General features: G+C 53.4%; 2 protein-coding genes across 4 annotated transcripts in view; one reads left to right on the forward strand and one right to left on the reverse strand.

Annotated features, from left to right (window-relative positions):
* The window catches only part of ACKR2 (atypical chemokine receptor 2), a 13609-nt gene extending 12182 nt beyond the window's left edge, over nucleotides 1-1427 (forward strand). For all 3 annotated transcript variants that reach the window (XM_027774540.1, XM_027774541.1, XM_027774539.1), the window contains one exon: nucleotides 1-1427. In XM_027774540.1, the coding sequence (XP_027630341.1) occupies nucleotides 1-893 (893 nt within the window). In that variant the 3' untranslated portion in view covers nucleotides 894-1427.
* Nucleotides 1428-4669: 3242 nt separating this feature from the next.
* Nucleotides 4670-8051, reverse strand: CYP8B1 (cytochrome P450 family 8 subfamily B member 1). The gene has a single exon (XM_006155405.3). The coding sequence runs from the start codon at nucleotides 7873-7875 to the stop codon at nucleotides 6370-6372; it is 1506 nt and encodes a 501-aa protein (XP_006155467.1). The 5' UTR covers nucleotides 7876-8051; the 3' UTR covers nucleotides 4670-6369.
* Nucleotides 8052-10565: the final 2514 nt, after the last annotated feature.

The following is a 10565-nucleotide window of genomic DNA, read 5'->3' on the forward strand; positions in this document are numbered from 1 at the left end:
TGAACCTGGCCATCTCCAATCTCCTGTTTGTGGTGACCCTGCCCTTCTGGGGCATCTCTGTGGCCTGGCATTGGGTCTTCGGAAGTTTCTTGTGCAAGATGGTGAGTACCCTCTACACTGTTAACTTTTACAGTGGCATCTTTTTCATTAGCTGCATGAGCCTGGACAAGTACCTAGAAATCGTTCACGCTCAGCCCCACCACAGGCTGAGGAGCCGGGCCAGGAGCCTGCTCCTTGCTGCCGCAGTGTGGGCCGTGGCCCTGGCTATCTCGATTCCCGACATGGTCTTTGTACAGACGCACGAAAACCCCAAGGGAGTGTGGAACTGCTACGCAGACTTCGGCGGGCACGCTACTGTGTGGAAGCTCTTCCTCCGCTTCCTTCAGAACCTCCTGGGCTTTCTCCTTCCACTCCTCACCATGATCTTCTTCTATTCCCGCATTGGCTGTGTCCTGGTCAGGCTGAGGCCCCCAGGCCAGGGCCGGGCTCTCAGGATGGCTGCCGCCCTGGTGGTGGCTTTCTTCGCGCTCTGGTTCCCATACAACCTCGTCTTGTTTCTGCTCTCACTGATGGACCTGCAAGTCTTCGGGGACTGTGAGGTCAGCCAGCGCATGGACTACGCCCTGCAGGTGACCGAGAGCATCGCTTTCCTTCACTGCTGCTTTACCCCCATCCTCTACACCTTCTTCAGTCGCCGCTTCCGCCAGTACCTGAAGGCTTTGCTGGCTGCGGTGCTCCGACGGCGCCTGGCACCTGATGCTTCACGGGCCTCGTTGTCCAGCTGCTCTGAGAACAGCATGCTTACTGCCCAAGAAGAGATGACTGGCATGAATGACCTTGGGGCAAGGTGGGTTGAGGGCCCCCCTAACAAAGGAGACGTGGACAAGAACTAAGCCTGAAGGACCGTACGGTGCTCGCCAACTCAGCCCAGGCCAAGAGAGGGTGCGCTCCACCTCACCCTCACCTTTCAGCCTTCACCTCCGTCTGTCCTGCCACTGCCTATCTTCCCAAAGGCCTGACAAGGCTTGACTCCATGACTGCCCAAGCCCTTCCCAGAGGTCTCAGGAAAGCACTCCTGAATTCCCTTGGTCCTTAGATCCTGAGGAAAGGTGGACTCTTCCCTAGAGCTGACCCAAGCAGAAGTCCAGAAATGGCTTTGTTGGTGGGCAAGGCTACTCTCACCTTCATCTCAAAGTAGAATACGAGTTGCTATTGTTTGAATGTGTCCCCTGAGAATTCATGTGGTAAAATTTGGTGGGCCAGGTCAACAGAAGTTAACATGGTGCGGAAAGTAAGGCAGCTGGGTACCACATGGCTGACTGTGTGGTTCGAGTCCTGGATCCTGCAGCTTGAAAAATATGCTGGCCAGTGCATGTGTGTGTGCCCTAAATACTGAGAGGAGAGTGAAGAAGGAATTGCAGCATAGCCATCCCACATGAGGGGTGATTTTTCACTTTCTCTCTCTCTCTCTCTCTCTGTCTGGCAAGCACACACACCCTATAGCAAACTAAAAAAGAAAAGAAAAGAAAAGAAAAGAAAAGAAAAGAAAAGAAAAGAAAAGAAAAGAAAAGAAAAGAAAAGAAAAAGAAAGATGAGACGTTGTGAAGGTATTAAGAGGGCAGAAACTTAATCCGACCATGGGATTAAGAGGCAGAGCCTTCAGGGGACAATGAGGATTAGATAAGGTTATCAGGGTGGAGCTCCCCTCTGAATCCTGGGGGGTTTCAAGAAGAGGGAATGAGAACACCTTCTTCAGTCGCCGCTTCCGCCAGTACCTGAAGGCTTTGCTGGCTGCGGTGCTCCGACGGCGCCTGGCACCTGATGCTTCACGGGCCTCGTTGTCCAGCTGCTCTGAGAACAGCATGCTTACTGCCCAAGAAGAGATGACTGGCATGAATGACCTTGGGGCAAGGTGGGTTGAGGGCCCCCCTAACAAAGGAGACGTGGACAAGAACTAAGCCTGAAGGACCGTACGGTGCTCGCCAACTCAGCCCAGGCCAAGAGAGGGTGCGCTCCACCTCACCCTCACCTTTCAGCCTTCACCTCCGTCTGTCCTGCCACTGCCTATCTTCCCAAAGGCCTGACAAGGCTTGACTCCATGACTGCCCAAGCCCTTCCCAGAGGTCTCAGGAAAGCACTCCTGAATTCCCTTGGTCCTTAGATCCTGAGGAAAGGTGGACTCTTCCCTAGAGCTGACCCAAGCAGAAGTCCAGAAATGGCTTTGTTGGTGGGCAAGGCTACTCTCACCTTCATCTCAAAGTAGAATACGAGTTGCTATTGTTTGAATGTGTCCCCTGAGAATTCATGTGGTAAAATTTGGTGGGCCAGGTCAACAGAAGTTAACATGGTGCGGAAAGTAAGGCAGCTGGGTACCACATGGCTGACTGTGTGGTTCGAGTCCTGGATCCTGCAGCTTGAAAAATATGCTGGCCAGTGCATGTGTGTGTGCCCTAAATACTGAGAGGAGAGTGAAGAAGGAATTGCAGCATAGCCATCCCACATGAGGGGTGATTTTTCACTTTCTCTCTCTCTCTCTCTCTCTGTCTGGCAAGCACACACACCCTATAGCAAACTAAAAAAGAAAAGAAAAGAAAAGAAAAGAAAAGAAAAGAAAAGAAAAGAAAAGAAAAAGAAAGATGAGACGTTGTGAAGGTATTAAGAGGGCAGAAACTTAATCCGACCATGGGATTAAGAGGCAGAGCCTTCAGGGGACAATGAGGATTAGATAAGGTTATCAGGGTGGAGCTCCCCTCTGAATCCTGGGGGGTTTCAAGAAGAGGGAATGAGACCAGAGCAGAGACACATGGACACAGACACACGTGCTCCTGCCCTCTGCCATGTTGTGGTGTAGCAAGAAGATCCTCACCAGATGCAGGCACCATGCTCTTAGACTTCTCAGCTTCCAAAATCAAGAGCTACATAAACCTCTATTTTCTTAAATTGCCCAGACGCAGATCGTTCTGGCATTAGCCACACAGCGATGTAGGATATGAATGTTTGCAGCAGTTAATCTCTGTGAAAAATAATCCACTCTGCCTCAGGTGCCTGAAATTCCACCATTTAAGAATCATCCCTGGTCTTGTTTTGTTATTAGCTGTCTTCAGAGAGGATACACTTAGTAGGCTTTTCCTCTGAGGCCCTGATGAGAGGGAGAAAGTATCTGGTGCAGGAAGGAGGACTTGAGGGCCAAGTGATAATACAAGTGGCATGGCAACTGGCCCCACAGGAAAGGTGCTACGATTGCATTCTGGGACCTCTCTGAACACGCCGGCACATGGGTGCATGCCTGTGCCCTGAGACTGGGGGTGGACCCTGGTGTGAGGACTCTGCTTGCCTGTCTGTCTCTCTCTCTCATGGAAGAAATAAACTTTAGAAAGAAAAAATAATAATCTTGTTTAGAAAGAAAAGAAATGAGGGATTAGGGGCAGAACTTCTGAGTCAGGGCATTCTTACTGTCTCAGTCTTCTTACTGCCGTGAGGGCTCCACCACACTGTCCCCAGCACTCTGGGTGCAGGGGGTCTCAACCACAGTATCATGGGCCCCTCCCCTGCCAACAGGTAAGCAGTGGGCTTTTACACGCACAACCTATGCTGGGGTGCTCACTGCTTCTTGAGAGGCCCATTGCTTCAGTGGACACCCCCAACTGTGAGATGGTACACTCATAGGCACTTCACTCCTGATCCACTGAGGTCCCCTTCCATCCCAAGCACACCCTCTGAGGCCTCACTCCTGATCCACTGAGGTCCCCTTCCATCCCAAGCACACCCTCTGCGGCTTCACTCCTGATCCACTGAGGTGCCCCTCCATCCCAAGCATGCCCTCTGAGGCCCATGATGGCCCACCGAGGTCTGCACAGTTGAGACTTCCTGGTCCTGATTTTGTAGATTCAGGCCCTCATCCCTGCTCCTGCCTACCCCTATGTCCATATTCCCTTAGGTGCGGGGCAGAGAAGGTGACACAGCACCAAGGTCTGGGTAGGCCCTAGATTTATGAAGACCCCTTCCCACTCTACCCTCCGCCCCCATGCCCAGGGCTAGGCAAGCTCCCCATGGCAGACTGCCTGCTTTCTAGCCTCTTCTCCTCTTGCGTCCCCAGCCTGACTCTTCTCCTTGGGCTCCTTGCCCTTGTGGAACGGGATGAGCTACTCTAGCTTCTCCTAGCCCGGCAGAGCTCCAGCAGACTCTAAGCAGACATCATTGTTTGAGGACAGGTAAACCCAGAGAAAAGCAGGCCCTGGCTTGGGGTCACACAGTGAGTTGGGGACTCCTACCCCCCAGCTCAGGTCCCTAATCACTCTAATATCCTGTTATCCTGACAAAATACAGGGCATAACAGAAAGGCTCAGGAGAAAGGAAGCGACCGAAGAGGTGGGAGAGGAGTAGGAGAGAGGCCCACTAGCTGGTCCTGGCTGGGGAGTCCATGCTGGTCTACTTTCCCCAAGACCCTCTGTCCAGCTCCCATAGTCATTCTCCATCCTGTCCCAGTTCCGGCCAGGGCCAGGCATCAGTCAGACGCAGCTCTGGCAGAGATACCCTCTCTCACCCTCTCCTGGCCCTGCTGAGCAGGCCTGGCAATAGGAACTGTGCCAGCTTCGTATGCCAAAAGCTGAGGCCAGGGAGGGAGAGGAAATGATTTGAAGACACAAAGAAAACTAGCTGAGATTAGAAGTCAGGTTTCCACAATTTAATCCACGTTTAGAGACTTGGGGGTCAGAGATGGATGAATAAGAGAACATGCCCCAGTCTGGGGCAGGGAGCAGGAGGAAAAAACAAAAAGGCAGGAAGCAATCACACATAACAGGTGTTGGGATCCATCCAGTACTGGGGGAGCTCCAGGGTGGAGGCCATTTCTGGCGAGAGGGTGGGGTGAGCAAAATCCAGGAAGGCTTCCAGGAGTAGTAGCACTGGGGCTGGTAGTACAAGCACTGCCTCTACTTTAGGGGTGGTTCTATTGGAGAAAGTTGGCAAAGCTGAACTGTGATGGCGGTGGTGCAACTGGACCAATGTAGGGAAAAAGGAAAGGTCATGAGGCCTCTCTGAGCATGTCCAGCATGAATGCCTTCGATCTCAGCTGGCTGGGGCTGGGGCAGATTGTGGCATGGAGACCCTGTCTACTGGGGGTGCTGCCTATCTCTCTCTCTCTTTCTCTCTCGCATGTGAAACATGAATGAATACACTTTTGAAAAGACACCTCTGGTAGCAGTGTGAACAGAGGGCCTGAAAGGCCTGGATGGACAGGAGTGTAGAGGGCACAGGTGTAAGAATGGCAGTCAGGTCAGGGTGGACACTTTCAGAGGGGGCTGAGCTGACAGGAGAGAGGAGGAGGAGAAGGCGCCTCTGGATCTCCCACGGGGAGCCTGGTGGGTGACAGTGTGCTGAGCAGGGAGAGGCAGGGAAATCAGGAGGACAGAGTGACTCAGGGCAGAGGCTAAGTTGTGCATGGGTCAAGCTGAGTCAGAGGTGTTACGAGACTCCCATGCAGAGAGCAGGAGGGGGGTAGGTGAAAGCTCTGAGCTCAGCAGTGGTTGTGGAAACCAAGGGAGGGCCAAGACCACCCCAAGGGGGGAGAACAGAAAGGAGACAAGGACACCGAGATGGGACCTTACATCACTCCAATACCAAAGGCTGCATTTCTCTGAACCTGGGCTCTTTAGTGTGGGAGCGCCTAGCCACTTGGGGTTAATGAGCCTATGGGAGGTGGCTAGTCTGAACCAAGAAGTACTGTAAGAATAAAGTACATTCCTGATTCCAACAGGGTGGAAAAAAGATTGTACAAATATGTCACTAATATGCTTTAAATTGATTGTGTGTTGAAATGCTAACATTTTGGCTCTACCGGGTTAAGTCGAATACATTCTACAAATGAATTTCATGTTTCTTTTGGCTTTTTAAAATGCGTGTCCTAGGAAATGAAAGATGATGCCCCTGACTCGCTCAAATTTCTACTGGATGACACTGTTCTAGAACCTCAATTCTACAGGATGGAACATTATTGGGGAGAAAACACAACGGGGTAGGAGGGTGACGGCTCGCATGTGACAGATGCCACGTTACTCACGGAAACAAGTCTCTACACAGCAGGACTGCTCGAGGCAGACAGCATCTCCAAAACTGAATTGCCCACAGATTCCCCTTCCACTGGACTTCCTGAGGGAGGAGGGTTCTGCAAAACTTCTCAGGAGAGATGATGCTTTAAAGAGAGATGACAAGGAGGTCAGGGCGTAAGAAACAATCAGAACAGAGGTAGAGGGTGCCTCAGAACCAGAGGGAGGGCCAGTCAGTGGGGGACTGTGGCTGCAGAGGGGTGAGAGGAGGTAGGAGATCCCAAGCAAGCCCCTCTGGCCAGGCCAGCAGCTGGACTGACTGAGCTCACTCCGTAGGCTGGAGGCGGTAGCGAAAACGCACACTGTGGCTGGGTTGGATGGTGCCAAAACCCCAGCGCTGCGGGTCCATAGGGGGCACGGGAGTGTCAGGATCCACCAGCTCCAGGTCAAAGTATCTGACCATGAGTAGGACAAACAGCTTCATCTCACTGAAGGCAAAGAACCTCCCCGGGCAGACGGAGACTCCTGCGCCCCAAGGCATGGTGTAGTGGTGGATCTTCTTGCCCGCCTTGTAGAAATCCACTTTTCGGCTGCCATTGGGGTTGAGGAAGCGATTGTACTTGAAGGCAGTGGGGTCGGGGTGGATTTCAGGGTCCATGTGCACGGAGAGGTAGGGGAAGAGGGCCACGACGTCTCCATGGCGGAACAGGTACTCCTTCTCACTGGCCGTCTTCAGGGTGTAGTCTTCGTGCACTCTCCTGTAGAGGGTGGGGGCTGCCCCCAGGCGCAGCGTCTCCTGGATCACACTGTCCAGCACTGGAGTGCATTGCAAGGCACTCAATTCGAAGACAAAGTACTGGTTGGCCTCTAGCCTGGCCTCACGCAAGACCTGAGTGGCCTCTTCCCTCACAGCCTGCATGGCTTCTGGGTGCTTCAAGAGGAACAAGAGGGCCCAGAATGAGGTAGGCCCTGTGTTCCCCTGGGAGGCCCACAGCATCATGAAGTTGAACTTGTCCTGCATAGCTGGGGTGACGCCCCCCTCTCTCAGATGCCGAAGCATGTAGTGTATCCAGCTGCTTACACCGTCCCTCTCTGGGAAGTGTTCCACAGACAGCATCTTGTGAAAGAGCTGCTGGAGTTGGCCCACAGCTAGCCACTCCCGGGGCCACAGCAGGGAGTAGACAAACCGAGGGAAGAGAAGGTCGAACTTGCGGAACTGCACGAATAGCTCCTCGGCCTGCAGCAGGTCCTGCTCCTTGTCCTCTGTGCAGCCAAACAAGCTCAGGAAGCCAGCCTTGAACAAAATGCGATAGCAGAAGTGAAAGAGGCTGTCCTCCTGCCAGCGGTCAGCACCTCGACTCCGGCCGGTGGGCCCCAGCATCACCAAGGACAGGCAGTTCAGCATGGCCTTATTGAGATCCTTCAAGCCATCCCCCATCAGATACTTAGTGCTGGCTGAGCGGATCATCTGGTGGTCCCCCTGCCCTGCACTGTACCCAAATACCTTCAGCACCAGCTCTTCTGCATACTGCACGAAGTCCAGTTTTCTTTCCACATCCTTGAGGATGGGGCCGAAGGAAAGGGGATCCATGACAAAGGTGAAGTACTGGCCCCCTAGCTGCACAGTGAACACATCCCCGTGCTTGGCTCGCATGTGCTTCAAGAATTCAAACATATTTTTCCGGAAGGGTATGACATGGCCCAGCCAGGGCCAGGGCCCCTTATCCAGAGGTGGCTCGTGGGGCCTCTGCTGTCGAAACAGCCCCGGTAGGCACAGGTACCCTGCAATAACCACCAGCAGGACTCCTAGCACTGGACCCCAGAGCACCATGGCTATGCTCCTGCAGGGTAAGCTCCAGACTGCTGTGCGGTTCTCCAGGTGCCAGAAGAGCTTTGGAAGGTCTTGACAAGCCAAGAATGAAAAGGCCTGTCCTCCTGGACCTTGCCCTGTCACTGCAAGTTACAGTAAATAACCGAATGTGATCGTTCCTGGGAACCAAAATGTTCCCTGCGGCTAACATATGACCACACCTAGTCACATGGGAAGAGTAGGAGGTAGCTAGGTGACAGCCAAGCGGGAAGCCTCTAGCTATAGTCAACAACCGGTTCAGCAGCTTCACCCTTCCCACAGACCTTCTCAGACTCAGTTCTGATAGCTTGTCTCTGTCTACCTGCAACCCACTCCGACCCCCACGACTCCCTGACCATTTACACCTTTCCTTATTCACGCATTCGTCAACTCACTCAGTAGACATGCACCAAGCACTTCTGGGGACCAACAGTTAGCATAATGGCTATGTCGCTGGACTCCCACGTAGTTGACTGGGGTTTGAGTACCGGACCCGGTGGCTTAAACTCATGCTGGGAGTGTGTGCATGCATGCCCAAGATCCCGAGAGGAGAATGGAGGTGAAGGGATCGTGGCGTGGCCATCCCCCCTCGGGGGTGATTTCTCGCTTTGTCTCTCTGTCTCTGTGTCTGTCTGGAGAGCACACGTGCCCTATAGCAAAACCTCTCCAAAAAAAGAAAAAAAAAAAAAATGTACCAAGCACTTCTAAAGTGTCACACCCACCTCTTCCTCATCTTTAAGATTCAACTAAAGTTCCCATTCCTAGTTACCCACCCCGTTACTTAACCTCACTGTGCCTGCCTTCATCTGTGAAATGGGAATAATACCCTGCTGTTGTGAGGCGAAGACAGGTAATGCACAGAAAGCATTTAACGCTGGGCCCAGCTGAGGTTAGTGCTTGATATAGGTTCGCCTGTATCTGAAAGGCTTCTCATTGCTCTGCTCCTCCTCTGGGCTCCTGGGCAGCTCCATACCTACCTCGTCCTCTCCCAAGTCTATGTTGCCCTCTGATCTCTGACATGCTTGCTGAGCGGACGGGGCCACAATGGAGCCAGAGTCATGTCTGCCCCAGCTCCGTCGGCATCGTCACAGTACAGAATGAATACACTGGATGTCCTCCCACAGGGGCTTTGGACATCCTAACTTGAAGGAAAGCAGCATGGAGGCTGGGGCTTTAGGCCTTGGGAAGGCTGAGCTGGTACAGTGCGTGCTGATGCCATTTAGGGGTATAGTATAAATTAGTTCATCTCAGGGGGCCCACAGACCTTCCTAGACTGTGGGTCCTCCACGCAGAGGCTCAGCCTCAGTGCCTGCACCTGTCACCTGGAGTCCTTCCACTGGCCCAATTGCCTCACCTGTATGCTTCTCTAACAAGAAGGCAGAACCTCAACAATGAGAAAGGGCAGGGCTCCATTTTATTAGGACCTAGGCTTGCAGTGCCGTGGGGAACTTCTCTGACATCTGGCATGGGGCACTGGATAAGGTGACTGTTGACCACAGACCTGTGACGTGTCAGGCCTGCCAGCCAGCAGGTTCATGAAGGAGAAAGCTGTGCCATTGACTCCATCGTTTCCGTCACATCCATTGTTGCAACAGGTGAGGGTTAGCCTCAATTCAATCCGTTCTGATAACCCTGAATTACTCTTTAACTTCGCAATGACCTGCAAACAAGGACTTCGGCTCTCTGTGGTTGGGCAACCAACTATGGGGTTTCTGTATGTCCTCCCGAGTGAATGTCCTTTGTCTCGTGCAGTTCTCTCCTGGGCAGGAAGCTGGAACTGCTCACTCTGCCTCCAGGAAGCTCTCTCTGATGGCTGAGACATAAGAATTTAGCACTATCAACTCTTCTCTGGGACTAGCACTTAGCGTAATGGCTATGTCGCTGAACTCCCATGTAGTTGACGGTGGTTCGAGTCCTGGACCCAGTGGCTTAAACTCACACCAGGCGCATGTGTGTGTGCGTGCCCAAGAGCCCGAGAGAATGGAAGAGAAGGGATTGCAGCATGGCCATCCCGCCGTGGGATGATTTCTCGCTTTCTGTCTCTCTGGTGAGGGCACATGTGCGTGGGTGCCCAAAGATCCGGAGAGGAGAATGGAGAAGGGATTGCGGCATGACCATCCCCCCGGGGGTGATTTCTCGCTTTCTGTCTCTCTGTCTCTCTCTGTTTGTCTGGCGATCGCACGCGCCCTATAGCAAAAACCTCTCACCAAAAAAAAAAAAAAAAAGGATCCAGTAAGACACAGTGTGGGCCAAATCCACAGAGCTGAATTTATCCTCCAGTTTAAAGGCCGGTGCACGATTTTACATTCTCTCTCACCTTCGTTATCCACTGTCATCATGGTTGAGCAGCCCCACCTCGCCATGCAACAGGTGCTTTCGGGGCACCCCCCGGCAGGACCCTTTGCAAGAGCCAGGAGTATGCGTGAGTCGGACACAGCCCTGCCCCGGGGGGTTATGGTCTAATCGAGGTAGATGAAAAGGCTGCCATCGTCACTGCGTTAAGAGGTGCGAAGCAGGTCAGGGCGTGCAGGGGCGGGAATCGGGCCGCACGTGGGGCCGCCGGGGCCGGCCCTGGGAGGGAGCCCCGCCCCGATGGCGTGAGGACCGGCGACTCCGCGCGAGCCCAGCTCCGCTCGCCCCGCGCCGGCCTCGGCTGCAGGCTGCCGCCCGGG

The sequence above is a fragment of the Tupaia chinensis genome, unplaced genomic scaffold (genome assembly GCF_000334495.1).
Source record: "Tupaia chinensis unplaced genomic scaffold, TupChi_1.0 Scaffold000451_2, whole genome shotgun sequence".
In the NCBI taxonomy this organism is placed as follows: domain Eukaryota; kingdom Metazoa; phylum Chordata; class Mammalia; order Scandentia; family Tupaiidae; genus Tupaia; species Tupaia belangeri.